Source organism: Labeo rohita, chromosome 21 (assembly GCF_022985175.1).
Source record: "Labeo rohita strain BAU-BD-2019 chromosome 21, IGBB_LRoh.1.0, whole genome shotgun sequence".
Taxonomy (NCBI): Eukaryota; Metazoa; Chordata; class Actinopteri; order Cypriniformes; family Cyprinidae; genus Labeo; species Labeo rohita.
In genome coordinates this window covers 28,551,064-28,571,256 of record NC_066889.1, presented here as the reverse complement: position 1 = coordinate 28,571,256, position 20,193 = coordinate 28,551,064, and the positions used below count along the sequence as shown (strand labels likewise).

At 36.7% G+C, this 20,193-nt stretch overlaps 1 protein-coding gene across 1 annotated transcript; it reads right to left on the bottom strand.

Moving 5' to 3' along the window:
* Positions 1 to 364: 364 nt before the first annotated feature.
* On the bottom strand, positions 365 to 19,268 carry smad7 (SMAD family member 7). Its single transcript, XM_051093142.1, has 4 exons — positions 18,185 to 19,268; positions 17,296 to 17,349; positions 12,729 to 12,800; positions 365 to 1,277 (listed from the first exon to the last, which is right to left on the bottom strand). The coding sequence occupies exons 1-4, from the start codon at positions 18,660 to 18,662 to the stop codon at positions 739 to 741; spliced, it is 1,143 nt and encodes a 380-aa protein (XP_050949099.1). The 5' UTR covers positions 18,663 to 19,268; the 3' UTR covers positions 365 to 738.
* Positions 19,269 to 20,193: the final 925 nt, after the last annotated feature.

Here is a 20,193-nt window from a genome sequence, read left to right as displayed (position 1 = left end):
TAAATAAATATATAAACTTGCACTCACATTTACCAGCTTAATTATAAATATTATAAATAAAATCATAAAAATATTTTTTAGCTGTGCATAAGAATTGCTAGTGAAAAAAAAATTATATTAATATATATATAAATAAATAAATAAATATATATATTTTTATTATTATTATTTTTTTTTTTAATATTATTATGTTTTAAAAATATTTTAGAGCTGTGCAAAAGAGTAAATGGATGGAAATTGTATTATGTCCAGGTTTTTCGTGACCGTGGTTTAATTTATGGTTGGAAAAAAAACAACATTTTAAGACAAGAATAAAACCTACAAAAACCACTGGATTAGCAAAACAAGCACAAAATCGGTGACGTATTCGGTATTTTTTGTTTTATTTTGGCATTTCTTTGTTTGCATTTATATTAAGCAAAGTGCATCTCTTTTTCTCATCAACACATTGCACAATACATAAATAACAATGCATATAAAACTTCGTATTTACAGGTAATAATATATTTATATTTAACATAAAATACATTTTAGCTTTTATTTCACTTAATTAAATCTTAGTCATTTATTAAACAAGTCAAAGTGAGTTTTCGTTTTTCCATATCTCTGGTAAAACATCCTCCGGAGAACTTCTTGCGAAAACAAAAACAACGTAGTCCATAAAAGGTAAGGGCTAGTCCGTCTCCATGGCGATGAAGGAATGGGGGGCGTGGTGAGGTGAGGGGGCGGGGCTCGCTGTTATCGGTTATTGAATATGACCTCCAGCCAGCAGGGGCAGCTGCTGATGAACTGTCTGGTGTAGCACTGCCCCCAGCCCTTCACAAAACTGATCTGCACGGTGAAGCCCGTCCGCGGCTGCTGGCTGAACTCGTGGTCGTTGGGCCGCTGTAGGCTCCCCGCCTTCTCGAAGTCGAAGGCCTTGATGGAGAACCCGGGGAATACTTTATGCACCAGCAGCGTACGCGAGTCGGGGTTGTCCAGTGTGGCTGACTTGATGAATATGGGGTAGCAACTCCGGTTATACACCCACACGCCGTCGGGTTCGCGGCTCAGCTGGATGCCGTAGCCGATCTTGGCCCGAACCATTTGCACCAGTTGACTCTTGTTGTCGGAGGCGAGCTGGCCCAAGCAAAAGCCCGTGCCCTGAGGTAGGTCATAGAAGATGTCCAGAGACGGCTCCTGGACGGAGTAGAGGCGCCCAACGCGGGTCTTTTCCTCCCAGTACGCCACCACACACCAGTGAGGCTGCTCTCCACGCTCCTGAAGAGCCAGGGAATCTGCAGAGAGACAAGAAAGACGTGGTTATTAACTATGCCAATTAAACTTCATCAGGTGAACTTCATTAAATCCCTGCTGGAAAAGCAAGGAAATGGCACTTGTTGGTCCAAGGTGGTCTACAAGCCCTTCTGACCTGGCCAGGATGGTCTACCAGGCTGAAACCAACACAACCAATGGCTAGACCAACTAATTATCCATCTAACCTAGATTATGACCTACTCGGACCAGTAAGAACCATCAGAAACCATACTAGAGTTTCCAAAAGACATTAGACTTGAGACAGATTAAACTCCATTAATTGACCTTCACTGAATCCCTGCTGAAAAAACTAGAACTTGGACCAGTAAGAACCACCAGAAATCAGCTTTACTAGAGTTTTCAACAGAGTAAAAGTGATCGAGGAAGGAACGAGAAAGAACTTCATTGAAACCCTGCTCGAAAAACCAGAAGATACTAGATCAAGGTGGTCAAACTGGTACTTATTGGTCCAAGTTGGTCTACAAGCATCTCCAGCCTGATCAAGATGGTTTACAGGACTGAAACCAACTGACTGATCATCTAGACTTGATTATGACCAACTTGGACCAGTAAGAACCATCAGATTTTTGGCTTCACTAGACTTTCCAACAAGAACCAATTGTTATTCATGCCAAATAAACTTCATCAAGTTCACTGAATCTAATAAACTGAATCTCTGCTTGGAAAAACCCCCCAGAAGATACTAGATCAAGGTGGTCAAATTGGTACTTGCTGGTCCAAGGCGGTCTACAAGCTCCTCCAGCCTGATCAAGATGGTTTTCTTGACTAAAACCATAACTACCAGTTGGTAGGCCAACTGATAAACCATCTAAACTAGATTATAACCAACTTGGACCAGTAAGAACCACCCGATATTGGCTTCTCTAGACCTTCCAACAAGAACCAATTTTTTTATGCCAATTTAACTTCATGGAGTGAAACTCTGCTGAAGAAGATACCAGATCAAGGTGGTACTTGCTGGTCCAAGGTGGTCTACAAGCTCTTTCAGCCTAACCAATATGGTCTACCAGGCTGAAACCAAGACCAACTGACTGATTAACCATCTAGACTAGATTATGACCAACTTGGACCAGTAAGAACAACTGGCTTAACTAGTGTTTCCAACAAAGTAAAATTAAACAAAGTATTTATTGAGTGAACTTCACTGAATCCTAGTTGTAAAACCCAGAAGATACTAGATTAGGGTGGCCGAATTGGTACTTGCTGGTTCAAGGTAGTCTTCAAACTCTTCCAACCTGACCAAGATGATCTATCAGGCTAAAATCAAGAGCACCAATAGTCTGTGACCAACTTGGACCAGTAAGACCAATCATAAACTGCCTTTGGTAGAGTTTCAAAAGTGTTGTTGAGGAAGGAAGGAGAGAGTTGAGGAGATAAATTGACTAGATTAGATGGGAACACCAGCACAAAAACGTAAACACACACACTTTCACACTATCTCATGCCTCCTGTCCAGGAAAACCGTCCTGAGCTCTGCCAAACATATCTTGCATCCTTAATTTCAGCGCTCACGAGAGCCAGCGACGGAATGTGAGGAATCTGCCGCCCCGCACAGAGCAGCGCCACTGGCCTCCAGCGCTTGTTTACATTAGCAGTACTGCTTATCATTCGTCTGGGCCGCCTCTGTTCCGTGCGCCAACCCGAACAATGTTCTGACGTCAACTCAACAATAAATCTGCAACTGTGCTCGCCCTCACCAACTAACGGCAGTTTTGACGGCGATAGGAGAAATCCACCGTCAACGCCCATTGTGAGCTTTGTGATGTAACAATATAGAAGACACACCAAATATATAATAATAATGCAACGAACTTATGCAACTTAGCTCCGCCTACAGGAAATCTCATTGCTCCATATACTAAACCAGAAAATTTCATGCTTTGCGCAACGTTTTTGCTTTCAGTTCTTTAGTCATCTGGACTCTTTGTCTACAGTAAAGACAGTCTCTCTTTAATCTCAGATCGGGTGAGTAGGCCGTAATTTAGCAGTGTAGTTAATTACGCACCAGCCCAGACTATGTTGATGACTAGAGTAGGTAGAGCCGTCATTACAACCCTTACAAACATGCTTGTTTGGATGTGCTACCATGGTAATACCATTATATTCTTTGAAGAGCTTACGGTGCCATTTAAGTAGTATTGTATGTGCATATAGTAATCAAACTGTATCAAGGTATATATTAAAATAACTATTAGTGAATCATGCTACTTTTTGTACCATGAGAAAATAACACCATATGATAATAATGTGGTAGTAGCATGGTACAGTGATGGTGTCAGAATGACCATGTGACTGAAGACTTGAGTAATGATGCTGAAAAATGCAGGTTTGAGTACAGGAATAAATTACAATTTGCAATATATTCAAATTGAACATGGTTATTATTAATTGTAAAATGTTTTCAAAATTTTACTGTTTTTACTGTATTTTAAATCAAATAAATGCAGCCTTGATGAGCATAAAATGCTTTATAAATCTTAAATTGTCATTTACAGCATCAAATTACATAGCGTAAAAACCACAGCAACACCATGGTGTGTATATATCAATATTTCATCATATTACCATCACTGCAGCATAGGAAACAACAGTGTCTACTTCCTGTTTACTATTATGTAGAGGAGTCATTATACTGACACACAACTAGCTGTTTAATGTTTAGTGTGTGTGGTTGCCATGTGCCAGACTGATGCTATTTTAATCTTAATAGTTGACTAGTCTCTCTGACAACACGGTGAACAGCAAGCAAACCTGAGTAACACACACACACGAACACAGATCATACATCAAACAGACCACTGAGTTTGTCTGTGTGTGTTCAGACGACATAATGTGTTTATTCAAACAGACGCCCACAACTGCACAGGTACTTGCGTGTGTGCGTGTGAACGGATTTGTGCGTATAGGTTATGGATTTACTGGCGTGTGTGTGTGGCGTCTCGGTGTCGGTCGGTTGGATGACCACAGTGTCACCCCGAATGACATGGTGACAGCCAGACGCAGAGAGTGTCCTGAAATAGAGCGTGCAACATGACACACACACACCTCATGTCTTCTACAGCCTCAAGCTTTCAGTTGACATCCTGAACTCTATTAGTCCAAACGCTCTCAACTAGAGCTCCACGAGTTATTGCACAGAAACAGAAACTCAAAGGTCTTTATGACAAACTGCCAAAAACTGGATAACTGGAAACTATGCTAGAAATATATTGCTATTAAATAGTAAAATGTACTTCTCAAATTAATATACAATTAAATAAAAAATAAGATTTTACACGTATATTATTTTTAACATTATTATATAAGAATATCACAAAATCAAGATATTTTTACATCAGAGTTTGATTTATACAGTACAGATGTATTTTTTTTTTTTTTTTTTACATTTTATTATACTGTATTATATTAAGTTTTGAAAATTAAAATGGATAGACATGCTGTTTAATGGCTAAAAATTGAATTAAACTATTAAAATGGAATCCAAAAACAATAAAAACAGAACATAAAATGAAAACAGAATATAAAAAATTAAAGCAGAAAACTAAAAAATAAACAAACAAATAAAAATTTAGAGAAAAACTGAATAGAATCAAAAAGATAAAAATAAAACACAAAGCATGAAATTTGCAAACTAACAAACAAAACAGAATTTTAGAGAAAATGGAATGGAATACAGAAAAAATAAAACAAACCATAACATTTGTAAACAAATAAACAAGAAAAACAGAATTTTAGAGAAAAATAGACTGGGATCCAGAAAAACTCCCAAAAAGCATTAAATTTGTAAGCAAACAAACAAAACTGAATTTTAGAGAAAAACAGAATGGAATCTACAATAAATAAATAAATAAATAAATAAAGCATGAAATTTGTAAACAAACAAACAAACTAGTTTAAAAAAAAATTAAAGGAATCCAGGAAAATTAAGACTTGTATTGAATAAAACTACAACAGAAAAGACAGAATTTGTAAGTAAGTAAATGAAACAGATTTTAGGAAAAAATAAAACTGATTTTATGGGGCCATTTTAAACCCCTCTCTCTCTCTTTCTCTCTCCCTTCCCCCCAAGCAGTTTCATTCTTTCTTTCTCTTCTAGAAGGGACAAAACGACTCTTTCTCACACACACACACACACACACACACTCAGGGTCTTTGTTTGTGGTTGAGCTGAAGTCAAATCTCCATTTAGAGCTTTACTGCCTCAGGTAACAAACCATCCTTCCTCTGTCCACACTGGCTCCCTTTGGTCTGAGCGCTCAAATACCAAACACACACACACACACACACACACACACACAGACACACAGACACACAGACACACGCAGACACAGAGTGGCGTTTTCAGAGTACGCGGGCAAAGTTTTTCCATTTAAGGAGACTCAGCTTTTTAAACAGTCACTTTGTACATCAAACGAACAAAAAAAACAGCAGAAAGTGTCTGGACATCTAATGGAATCACACACACACACACACAGATGAGAGTCACTCAGCAGTCTGGAGAAGTTAATGATTATTTCTGTCTGTCTCCACACACACACACACACACACACACACACTGGAGGGAAGTCGGTGTTTTTATTGATCGTCTCTCGTCTGACTGAGGTTCACGGGAGGCGACGGCCTCTTTTACGACCAGCCGGCGCTCTTATCCGCTGACGGCGTGCGGACGTGAATCGAGCGAGCGGCACGCCTGCCGGAGGACACGCCGTGAGGTCAGGGGTCAGAGGTCAGGGGCCTAAACCTAAACCGATGATGACGACTGCACATGATGACGCTCAACACGGGTTATGCGAACCCTTCAGACGCCAGAAATAAAAGCATGTAAGAACACAGATGCAAAAAATTATTCAAGAAAAATACTTTTCTGATAAAAGAGGTTTGCTGTGTTTCTTTGATCAGCTGCACAATTTTGTGATTACATAACAATATGGCTATAAACAATAATACTTCACAATTATTATTACTACATGAAAATATTAAAATAAACATTATTATTGTAAATATTTGACTGTTAAATAAAATCTAATATTATATAAATATAATAAAATATTATTATTAATAAAAATATTAAACAAAATTGGAAACATTACTATTATATTTTTTTCCACTGTAAAATAAAAATGTAGTTAAAAATAATAAATATTATTGTAATTACTAAAGTAAGTATTAATAAAAAAATAAAAATGTAAGCATTTAAAACATTATTAAAACATAACAATTATTATTATTATTGGTTTTAAGATTATTATTGCTAAATAAAAATATTTAACAAAATAAGAAACATTACTACTGTAAAATGTTACTGGTAAGAATGAAAAAATGTTATTGCGATTATTATTATTATTATTATTATTAATAATTATTATTATTATTTTATTTTATAAAAAAATATTACAAGAATCACTATTGTAATATTTCACTGTAAATAGAAAAAAACAGAGTTTTAAAGGCAAAAATATTATTTATTAAAATTATTATTATTACATTACTACTGTAACATTTAGCTGGAAAATGAAATTTAAGGATAATATTAATTTAGGAAAAGTATTTTTAAAAATATTATTGTGATTATTATTACTAAATGAAAAGACAAAACAAAATAGGAAATGTTACTATTGTAATATTTCCACTGTAAAATAAAAATGGTGTATTTAAGACAAAAAAATATGATTATTATTGGTTATTATTACTATTATTACTACATAAAAATATAAACATTATTATTATACAGTTTCACTGTAAAATGAGTATTTAAGAACAACAATAACTTTTTTACAGTACAACTGCAAAAGTATTATACATATATTTGAGATTTATTTACTAATATTTAATCTGCAGCTAGCTATAGAAGCAGACCGTTCACACCACAGCGCCTACAAAGAAGCGTTAGCCTTCCCGTTCGTGTGCAGATGAAACGAATGCACAAAACTGGCAGACGTTTGGGATTCGTCATGCAAAATACCAACTAAACAAACAAACCCGGAGGCAAGTTCTCTGATGTGTGTGTGTCAGTTACGGCTCTATAAATATTATCTTTTTCCTCGGGCGTCGTTATCATAACAACAATCTCACACGCGCTCAACCGAGAGACACGCAGACGGACGGACGGATGGACGGACGGACAAATGTTTGGCAGCTTCTTTGTTTGGGAGTCAATAAAGGAAACTGGCAATTAGACTGAGAGCTATTACATAACACACACACACACACAGAGTCAGGAAAACCTGCAACACACAGGAAATACTTCACGTCGTCCTCCATTGTGCACTAATACGTGGATCAGACGGCTCGGGTTTTACAACGCACAGGTCGTATACTGTACGCTCGCTGTGGGAGCGTCAGGCCAAAGGAAGCGGTTTATGACATCATGTTGATTATGAGGTCAAAGGTCAGCAGTTTAACTCTCTCCACCAATAAAAAGTCACAGTGCTATTGACTGAATCTGGTGTCACATCTATGATTTCATGAGAGCTGATATGACGATCATCGGAATAACGAGCCATTGTTCTGAATTCAGGATGTTAACAATCAGTGTGAGAACCAGATCCTAGTGATTGTGTGCGTATGTGTATGTGTGTGTGCTCGCGCACACCGGGAGTTTTCAATTGAAAACACCCAAATGTGATCAAATATTATTTTGAATACATTCAGTTTCTATTAAGCTACATTATTATGTTGTTTTTCTACTCAGTACTGTATTACTTATTTTAATCAAATTTCTTTTTAATTATTTTATTCAATTATTTTAGTATTTTATAAACTTTTTAAAAAAATAATTTGTGTTAAATATTTTTGTTATTATTCTTTTTTTTTTTTTTTTTAAATCTAGTTTTAATTTATTTTATTTTAATAATTTAATTGGCTTGCATAGATTCCACAGACCCCTAAACATGGTCAAACATTATTTTGAAAATGTTGTTGTTCTACTCAGTATAGTACTGAACAGTTTTACTTATTTAAATACATTTTTTAAATTATTTTTAACTATTTTTAACAGTTTTTAACTATTTTATACACATTTGTATTTATTCTAATATTTTTTTCTTATATTAATCAGATTATTATTTATTTATTTTAATCATCTTTGTTGAATCTTTATTATTTATTCTATTTTGTATAACCTAATTTTTAAAATTTATAATTAAATTATTATTTATTGTATTCTTTTTTTATTTGTTGTTTTTTTCCTAATGTTTACTTATCTTAATCTAATTGCTATTTATTTTAATCTTATTCATTTTATATAAATATTTACTCTATTCTATTTTTTAATCTCTACTACGTTTTCCAAATTCATTTTTTAGTCATTTATTTATTTTAAGCAAATTTGTATTTATTTTTTATATTATTGTTTTTGTGTCTTGTTCATTTAATATTTATTATTTAATTTAATTTAATATTATTTAATTACTTTCACGTTTTCACGCTATACATACATATTTTTTTACTTTTTTTTTTGCTTCCAGACCCTAATTTAGGCAAACAGTCGAGCCCATAGAGCGGAGACGCCTGCATTGTTGTTTTATTCTCGTTTAGACGGTAAATAATTATAATGTGATGTTGAATTGTTCATCATATCCGGTCAGACTGGCTGCTTGATTGCTGTGAAAGACTTTCTGAATGAAGGGATCACGTGTGTGCGTGAGAAAACATCCCGTCTGTCTGTGTGTTTAGTTAAGCGATTAGATTGCGGTTTTAAAAAAATGTTTGTGGCTGAGGTGTCTGGATCCTGAGGGCATCCGTACTGACTTTCTTCTTCTGCGTTCCTCTTCTACCCTTGTTTTGAAATGGATGAAGAGCCAAAGTCAGATTCCAAGTTTGATGGAAGAGGAAGCGGCCGGTAACGAGCGAAAAGCACAACAAAGCGCTCACAGTTCAAAACATGTCGTCAATGAAGTCGCTCTGGACGTTCAAGTAGCTGCTTTGTGTCATTTTCTCGTAATGTTTTCTTTCCGCTCGGCGGAGGCGCCCGGGAGGCCCTACCCAAGACTCAAGGCTTTTTCCTCCGAGGCATGATGTCATTTCCTGTGCTGCCCTTTCCTCCTCGGCTAACCCAAACAACCCTGGAATGAGGCGCGCGGTTGTCACGGTAACAACGTTTAGGCCCCTTAAGGGGGGTATTACAGTCGCCGAGGGCCCTACGGACATTCACGGGGTGTTTAGAAAAGTCTGATTGGAGATCGGCCGAAATATAACCGGATGACATTCTTCCCAAATCAAATCATTTTTGTCCACATAGAAAACTATAATGTTTAATATGTTTAATAAGTTAATAAGTTAAAATAAGGTACTCAACTTTATCTAAAACTAGTATAGTAGCCAAGCAAGTGCATGAAAATATGAAGTGTTTTAGTTTTAAACTAATATTAGAAATGTTGCCTCGGCAACTGTCTGACATAAAAAAAGGTTTAAGCTGAAGTTCTAAAATTTAAATTTTAAATTTTAAACTTAAATTGGAATGTTGCCTTGGCAACTATCTGACATTCAAAAAAAGAAAGATTTAAGCTGAAGTACTAAAATTTAAACTTAAATATTTAAATTTAAATTAGAATGTTGATTCGGCAACTGACGTTAAATAGGTTTAAGTTGAAGTACTAAAATTTAAATTCAAAAATGTAAACTTAAATTAGAATGTTAGCAGCTAAATAACATAAGTTTGTTAAAGTACTAAAAGATATATTTTAAAATATTACAAAACTAAAACTTAAAAAAAAAAAAAAAGAAAGCACATAAAAGTACTAAAACTACAAAAAATTTAAAACATAAAAAGATCACAATAATTTAAACTTGGTTATATTTCAAATAAAAGAAATGTAAAAAAATAAATAAATAAATAAACAAAAATCTTTTATAACGTTGCCAAAGATTAATAAATGCTGTCAAAAATACATATTTGATCCTGGAACACAAAACCAGTCATAAGGGTCAATAAATTAATAAATGAATTGAATAAATTAACTTTCCATTGATGTATGGTTTGTTAGGATAGAACAATTTTTGGCTGAGATGCAACTATTTGAACATCTGAAATCTCAAAATATTGAGAAAATCACCTTTAAAGTTGTCTAAATGAAGTTCTTAGCAATGCATATTACTAATGAAAAACTATGTTTTGATATATTTGCGATAGGAAACATGTATTTTTGGCTATTGCTACAGTTATACTCGTGCTACGTAAGACTGGTTTTGTGGTCCAGGGTCACATATATATTACTCACTGTTAGTTAATGTTAAATAATGTATCTTTATCTGTCTGTCAGCACAGGAAGTCTCTCCGTCATATTAAGGTTAACTCTTAATTCAACCTAACCAGGACAAACAGTGCTCAGACTCTCATCCAATAATCCCAAACACACACACACACAGTTGAAGCATGTTACACAGCGTCTCCGGATCTCTCTACCTGTCTGTCTCTGATGTCTAGAGCAGCACATCGAGTGAATTAGGAGGTCAGAGAGACGCTTTCATTGGGAGTGTGCTTCCTGTGTGCCCGACTTTTCTTCCTCTGTCTCAAACTTTTCCTCCTCCCCCCTCAACGCTCCTTCCCTCTCTGAGCTCCATTCAGTCATTTCAGCAGGAAAAACACACCTCTGAACGAAAGCGGGACGCAATCACGGTCAAAAATGTAAAAGGAGTCGGGAGGAGGCGTTTGCTTGGGATTGAAGCGCTCCATCTTTCATCCCACACACACACAAACAAGAAACATAAAACAAATGCCGGTGGAGGCCAGCGAAAGGGAGACACGCGCACACACATATGCAGAAAGCTGTACTTTAACATGTGTTTATGTAAAGCTTCCATCATTTAGCTGTTCTTATCTGAAAACCCATCTAAAGACCCTTCACACACACACACACACACTCACTCCGCCCAGCGCTGAATTAAACACCATCATAAAAACTCTTTAAAGTCGCTGTAATGAGAACCATCTGTATGCAGGAACCCGGCCTAAACCAAACCAAACCCTCTCTAACTCTCGCAGGGTCTCTCGTAAACACAAATCGCCGCTGTTTGCGTGCGTTCAGAGCTCAGGACGGGACGACTGACCAGGTTTAGTCTACTAAATGACAGCAGATCATAGACAACATTCACCAACACACGCAATTTACCCATGTTTACATTGCGCAAAGTCAACATGAAACCACTGTTGGTATTGTAAACTAAAATGAAACTATTCAAAATTTAAATAAAATATAATTTTAGATTAAAAACTTGGCGACTAACTGAAACAAACAAGTTAACACAAAATCAGCGTTGTTATTGTTAATTAAAATATAACTATTAAAAATAATAAAATAAAATAAAATAAAATAAAATAAAACGATTAAAAACCTTGAAACTAACTAAAATAAATAAGATGACACAAAATAAGTGTCATTACTGTTAATTAAAATTAAACTATTAAAAATAAAATAAAATAAAATAAAATAAAACCAGTGCTTTTACTTATTAATTAATTAATTAATTTATTTATTTATTTAAAATAGACTAAAAACTTGTTATTGTTAGTTTCAAATAAAAGTATTTAAATCCTTTTAGTCAACTGAACCAAAGCCAAAATAAACAAATAAAGTGAAATAAAAATAAAACAAAACAAAATAAAAACAAAAATAAATTAAAAAAATAAAATCAAATAAAACTGAAAACTTGAAACGTTGCATTGGAAAGTAAAATAAGTTTAAGTTGAAATACTAAAATTACTAAAAATTAAAGCTGATAAACAAAAAAAATAAATTTTCTAATTTTAATTTATTGCTTTTGTCATTTTTATTCATGTACATTAATATAAATAACAAAAAATAAATAAATTAGAAATGCTGCCCTGACAATTAAATGAAATAAAATTAGTTTAAACTGAAGCACTAAAATTACAAATAAATAATCAATCAATAAATACAGAAACTAATAAAAATGACAAAAGCACATCCTAAAACTCACACTAAAATTAAAAACCGAAAAATAAACCCTAATTCTAACGGTTATAAATAGCATGCATTTATTTCTTTTCTGTACCAGAATGCATTTCAGATCAAACAGATTTGATTGATTTAGATTGTTAAAACAATACCTGCATAGCTAGATGACTATTATCATCCCATAGACTGCATGGTCTTGCAGACATCAGTGGATCAGGAAAGTATTTTTAGGTGCAGGGGAAGTTACAACATTTTGATGAAAGATTACAAAGACAAATGGCTGTTCTTTGGAATAATGTGTACGATAAGATCAGGAATGCGCAGTAAGGAAGTAAATTTGGCCCATTTTGATTTCATGTTGACTTTAGCACTCGTTTCTGTGCTGTTCGCTACCTTTACAAGACGATACAAGAAACAAATACCCAACTCTCCAGCTCTGTTTAAGATTCAACAAATCGGCAAAGACAGGTTCAACGGACGGTCTTGAGCTCTTACCTGAAAACCCCATAGGGGCCGAATACGCCGTTCCTCCAGTTTCAGTGGAAGCAGGCACAGAACCTGGAGAATCTGCGGAGAAACAGAGTGACAGCTGTCAATCACACAGTTACAAGACCCGCCCAGCTCTTAGGACAAAAAAAACACGTCGGCCTCATTTTTGTGTCAAATCGTTTGAATCCAGCGGATGCTCATTTTCCTACTCCTACTTTTCTGTCAAAATAAATAAAGCGTTTCTGAGGCTGAAGCCTGTGCCAAGAAAGCTAGCGGTGGTTTGCGAGCACTCTAATAGGAATACACTGTTTAGCAGGATATACTCCATCAAGCCCAAAACAACGAGCTAGTCAGGAAATAGCAGCAGCCTTGAAAACCGTGTACAGTAAATTTTCTAATTGGCGTGCGAGCAGACAGGAAAAACACCCTGTCGCTCCCTCTTTCATGTTAACCCTTTAATAAACGGGCTTGGAATATTGCCTCCATATGTTCGGAGCTAACGTCAGTTTCCTGGAGTTGCTGTGATCAAACAACTGCAGGAGAAACTACGTCAGTCACAATAAAAGATGAACGTCTGCCAACGAGGATCTTTTAAGATGGTACCTACCATGGTTATTTATGGTAAAGATAATCACAGATCTGATTCAGAGCAGTTTAGCTAGCGCACGGTTTATGCTAACAAAGATAAAAAGTCAGAAACTTCAGGTTTCTAAAGGAACAAGGTAATGCAAACTTACAGTACTTTTCCAAATCCCAAACTTGGGACTATAAAAATGCCTCAAAAGTGAGCATTCTCATCAAATTAGCTTTAAATGTTCATGCTCGGTTTTGCTAAAGTCACTAATTTGGAGTTTAACAGTAAACAATCCACATAATTCAACATCTTTATATGAGTTAGCATGTCAGACACAAAGAAACGACTCCAAATGCAGATCATTTAAGAACTAGACAAGAAACAGGCTAATGCTAATCTGAAGTACTTTTCCAAAAACACCTCAAAAGTTAGTATTAGCCTTACTATCTTTACCAAGATTTCTCATCTAATTATCTTTTGTTAAGTTTTGCCCAAGGCACTGACTGAAATTGTGGTTAAACGTGAATCTTTTCCATGTAAATAACATGAACTGGCATGCTAAACAATAAAAAAGTTTCCTAAAACAGATGAAGAACTAGTTACATGGTGATATACTAATGCTAACAAAGATAAGAAGACAAAAACTTTAGGTTTGTCAAGAAACAGGCGAATGCTAATCTGAAGTACTTTTCCAAACCCCATGCTTTGGGACTTTAAAAACACCTCAAAAGTGAACATTAGCCTTACTATCTTTAAAAAGACTTCACATCTAATTATCTTTTGTTAGGTTTTGCCTAAAAAGAAGTCAGAAACAAGCTTAAATAGCAAAAATAACATGCTAAAAACTTTGTAAAAAACTGACTACATTTCATGAACTAGCATCATGACAAGATTTTAGCATTGTAAATCCCAACCCAAAGTAAGTTATATCTTACTTTGTGTTGGGATTTACAAGTACAGTAAGGTAATTATAAAATAAAATAAAATAAAATAAAATAAAATAGTAACCTGAAAACAATCAATATTAAACATTTACTAAAAAGTTAAAATATTTTATGTGTTTACTTTCAGGTCATGTTACCTTTCACCAATATCAAAAAAGCCTGTGAATCCCTGCTCTAGGCTAATTCCCATTGACATACAAGACATTTCATTGATTTACCACAAGTTTCTGGACATGTACCATGTTGACATCCAACCACGTGTAAGGATGATGAATTTTTAAGTTCACCATTAGAGGATATTTCCGAAAATTAGCCAATTTGTGTGTGTGAACTGTGAAATGGTGTCACTTTCGGAAGCAACTTCAGGAGTTGGACACTTTCCCTGAGCTGTGGTCAGTCTAATGAGACGCACGGTCAAACCTGAACCCGACCACAAAGAGAGAGAGCGAGCGAGGAAAAGATGTGGGATCAAGCAGCAGCAACTTCAAACACGCTATGATTCATTTTCCAGGTGTTTAAAACTGTCCATCTTGGAGCATTCGCTCCATAACAAGCAAGTTTCTTACAATAACCAAACTAAAACGTTAAGAGACCAAGACGTCTTCAAGTCCCAAATCAGACGACAGCCACACACAAAAGCATTTGCAAGCCACTAGTTCTTGGCGAAACTTTGCTTTCTTTGTCATTACAAGTGTGAACGTTTGTGTCTAAGAGCTTATAACGATTGATATGCAAATTCGCTCGCGTCAACGGCCTCTTCGTCGCACCTAGCCGCGAACCACGCGTGAACGTGTGACGGTTGTCCTAAACCAGTGACAGACGGTCTCCCTCGTCCTGGCATTATCAGCACACACATACACATCGAACAAGCGACGAATAACTTCCTCCCAGCGTTCAGCGTCACTCTCTCTTTCAGTCGGAGAAAATCGCCAGTCTTCTATTGTTCCCTGTCTCGCGTCCAAGAGCCCAACGCAGCTAATGGAAGTGTGTGTGTGTGTGTCCTCACAGGAAATGTCCTCCCCAAACTGGCTTTCCTGTCCTCCACCGCGGCGCCTTTTCTCGTTCACATTCTTGCTTTCTCTCTCAGTCGCTCCGAAACCCCAAACTGATTCATAAAAGAAGAATGACTCAATGAGCGAGAGCCAATGTCAGTCAGCGTAGAGTCGTTCCCACACACATACACACAAACTATAAACATTATCGAGACGCGCAAATTTGGGCTAAAAGAAACGATTTCGAAACAGGCACTCGGATGAATTTCTCAATGCGTAAGCGATACGGTTTAACTGAGCAGTTTTGGCCGGGAGCGAGAAGGATCTTTACGGGGCCGATCGGCAGGAAACCTCATCCGGGACGCTGCCAAACACAACACGCTTATCTGAAGCGAATATACAGGACATGCTTAGGAGCCTATGGGTAGAGAGAAAGCAAACGCTCAGAGGAAAGACGCAAAGCGACACTCCCAAAACCTCAGATTAATTCGGCAGATAAATCAGCTCCCTCAGCTTTTCCTTTATGTGATCCACGTTTCCGAACTCCTCGTCTTCTCCCCTCGCAAACATCCAGAACGCAGCCAAACGTTCAGACGACTGGCGACATCATAACGTCTGTTACACGGTGCTATTTATGCATTTACTCCAATTACTAGTACTTTGGAGTTAAAAGCAAAGTCAAAGTGCTGTTTAAGTATGGTAATCATTCAGTACTATGGTAGATACACTAAAGTATAGCCATATGAAATCATGCCACAAAATGATTACTATCTTCATATACCACATTATTACCACGGTACAACGTCTAAACAACCTAGCAAGCGTACTAAGATTTACAAAACGGTATCATTACCTATAGCAGGGTACTAGTATTTACGTGGTAAAAACACCATTGTAAATGTCCAAAACGTCACTGCAAATGATTTTTAAAGACTCCACGTCAGCTTCAATTTAAGATGAAACTTAAACATACCAGGCGGTTTAGGAAAACTGATGAGATGGCATTTAACGGTCAGAATACCATGGTATTACTATAGTAAATGTGCAAAAACCTTAATTAATAAATCAAATTGAACTTTTTGAAGACTTCACATCTTCTCAAATTTAAGAGGAAACTTAAACATACTAGGCGGTTTAGGACAACTGATGAGATGGTATTTAAATGGCCAGAATACCATGGTATTACTATAGTAAATGTGCAAAATATTTTATTGCAAGCAATTTTTAACTTAAACAAAACTTTTTAAAGACTGCATATCTTCTTAAATTTAAGATGAAACTTAAACATGCCTAGTGATTTAACAAAATTGATGAAATGGTCGGAATACCATGGTATTACTATGGTAAATGTGCAAAAACATCCATTGCAAGCCATTTTTAACTCAAACAAAACTTTTTAAAGAGCGCAAATCTTCTAAAATTTAAGATGAAACTTAAACATACCTAGTAGCGTAAGAAAATTGATGAGATGGTATTTAAATGGCCAGAATTCCATGGTATTACTATAGTAAATGTGCAAAAAAAAACTTAATTGCAAGCTATTTGTAAGTCAAATTACACTTTTTGAAGCCTACAATTTGGTTTAAATTTAAGACGAATCTTCAGCTTACAAGGTGGTTTAAGAAAATCTCAGAGATGGTATTTAAATGGTAAGAATACCATAGTATTACTATAGTAAATGTGCAAAAACCTTAATTGCAGGCTATTTGTAAGTCACATTTTACTTTTTGAAGACTTCACATTTGTTTAAATTTAAGATGAATCTTCAGCTTACAAGGCGGTTAAGAGATGGTATTTAAAATGGTAGGAGTGCCATGGTGTTACCACAGTAAATGTGCAAAAAATTAAAGTTTTTAAGTCAAACTGAACTTTTTAAGATTCCAAATTTAAGTTGAAACTTCAACTTTCAAGATGGTTTAAGAAAATCAGATGGTATGGCATTTAAATGATGAGAACACCATGGTATTACCGTAGTAAACATGCAATAAAACGTCACTGCAAACAACTTTAAACTTTTGAAAGACTCCACATCTGCTTAAATTTAAGATGAAACTTCAACTTACCAGGTGGTTTAAGAAAATCGGTGGGATATCTTGAGTACGGGGGTGGGGGGGATTCTGGAAGAGAAGAAAGAGAGAGAGAGAGAGGCCGTGAGTGGAGATGTGGGCTGATGATAAGGCCTGGCATTCTCTGGGAAAAGTGTTTGTGTAGTGCTGAGGGTTACAGGCAGGACAGCTCTGATAAACACACGGCCGCCTGGCGCCAGACTCCACACACACACACACACACGCACACGCACACACGCACACACACACAGATCACTGCAAACTAACTTCACTGAACGCTGGGGCCTCCGGCGGGTTTCACATGAACAACCACAGACTGGAGGTCCAGCTGAAAAGTCTGTTGCATTTATCCACGTAGAAACACAACATTTATCACTGCACCAGAATAATAATTAGAATCAGTAGCTGATGCTTATTTGATGAAACAGTTGGCTGAGCTATTGAAAAGCTACAAAGCAGAGCGCATATGTAAAAGTGTGCTTCTGTCAGAAAGATTTCTTACACTACACTGCAGAGGTCATATATTTAACAACATTTTTAGCTACTGTATGAGCAAAGATAGAGCTTCTATTTGATCTTCTGCACATATGAGCCAAAAGATATGCACCATATGAAACATTTACAACAGGCAGAATAATTTTAGTTCAAATCCCCTCTATTCTGTTGTAAGAACCGAGCTGTAATTAAATGCCACAAAACGCCAGTGTTGTATGAATGTTATTACAGTCCTACACGGGCACTCTATACTTGTTCTTCTGCACAGAAGAGCCAGAATAAGCCTCCGTATGTTTTTCAGCGACTATAATAACGCGTAGGAGCGAAAGCCCGCAGATTTAGCACATCATTTCCCAAAATACGTGAGAGGAGAGAGGAGAGAGGTTCGTACCGAGCTCGCACAGTCTGCTCATATGATGCGGGTTGCAGCACACGAGCTCCGGGTTGATTTTCCCGTAAGATTCACAGCACGAAAGTCTCTTTAATTCCGAGGAATGCCGGAGGTCCGGCCACCGGAACACCTTGTAGAGCAGCAGCGGCAGCGGGTACGACTGTTGACCCAGCCTGGCGTCCACTTTGCCGGGCAAGAGGAGGCAGGGGCTCCGCGCTCCCCCGCGGGACTCGACCGCCTGCAAGAGCACCTCCAGCTGCTTCTCCTTGATCTTCTTCAGGATCGAGTACGTCAGCGCTTTCAGTTCGGCCTCGGTGCCGGGGTTCGGCTTGCTGGCGCCCGGTTTCCCGAGGCAGCAGCCCGCGGTGGTGCCGCCGCCGCCACCGCGCGTACCGGTGTCCGCGTCCCCTTCGCCCTCCACGGGCGCTCGGCTCCTCCAGAGTCGCCGGACGAGCCCCGATCGTTTGGTCCTGAACATGCGGGACGACAAGAGGGTTCCCCGGCTACAAAACGGCCATTTTGTCCGCAAGTCATGAAGATCCGGAGGTCCGAATCCACAGGCGCAGAGCAGACGGCGGAGAAACGGCGAGCAGGAGAAGCGTACGCGATCCGTTTCATACGCCAGACTTTAATATTTCACCAGACGAACCGACACGGAATCCAAAAAGGAAAAAAGCTTGAAGCGACTGTCCGGGCTGCTGGGAACGATCTCGGATGTCAGTGCGCAATCATCGGAACGAGTTCGGTCTTAATCCACAGCGCTCGTTCGGAATCGGGATTATTAATCTTCCGTTTTCTTCGTTTGACATCAAATCTGCAGCTCGGTTCGAACTGACACCAGCCGATAAATCCACATCAGACCCCGCTGAAGAAAACCCCTCGCGTTCCCCGACCACTATTCACGCGGCGCGACAATGTAACGCTCGAAGTATCCACAAACATCCGTCTCCAGATCACAAAATATGCGGGAAGTTTCCGAGACGCGAGCGAGTCGATGAAGAACTGAAGGACTGAGAACGAGATGAAGATCAGACGCCTGTGTGTCTCTCCCTCTCTCTAGCTCGGTCGGTGTGTGCGTGTATGTGTGTGCGTCGCTGTCTCCGTGTCTCTCATTGGCGCGTCGGGGGTCATGTGATTGTCTAGACACCCTGTCGCTTTAAAAAAAAAAAGAACGGGCAGGAAAAAGTGATTGTGTTGCGCAAACATAAAACAAAGTAACATGTACCATCAGACTGACACATCGGACACAGAGTTTATAAAGTTACAGTGTAACAGATGGAATTAAAATCGTATGTTTGCGCTGTTGTGCTGTGATGTCTCATTTAAGGAAACACACACGCACAAACACTGGCGCCAGGCGCACAGGTAAGTTCACATTAAGAATGAACCACACACACACACACACAACAAATATTTATGATGCAATCACGACATTTAAGTTGTGAATTAACATTTATAATATATTATATAGATGTTAGTACAAAATCGTTTTAATACATTGTGTTTCTTATTTTTTATTTATAAATTATCTTAATAATATTTTTATTAAAATAACTTGCTAAATAATTTTTAAAATAGAAATTTATTAAAATAATGCACTATTATTACTAGATAGATTATGATATATTTATTATATATATTATGTTGTTTATTGTTATACACATATTTATAATATATTAGACATTGGAACAAAACAGTTTACAATTTTTTTATTAATAATAATTTACTATTGTTGTTATACTATGTTATATTCCATTAATTATTAATAAATATTATTACATTATAACAATACAATTATTATATTACACAACGAATCAACATTTATAATATACATTATGTTTGGATTTTGAAACAAAATAGTTTTAATACATTATTTTTCTTATTTCTTATTTATAAATTATTTTAATAGTATTTTTATTAAAATAACTTGCTAAATAATTTTTAAAATAGAAAATTATTAAAATAATGCACTATTATTACTAGATAGATTATGCTATATTTATTAGATA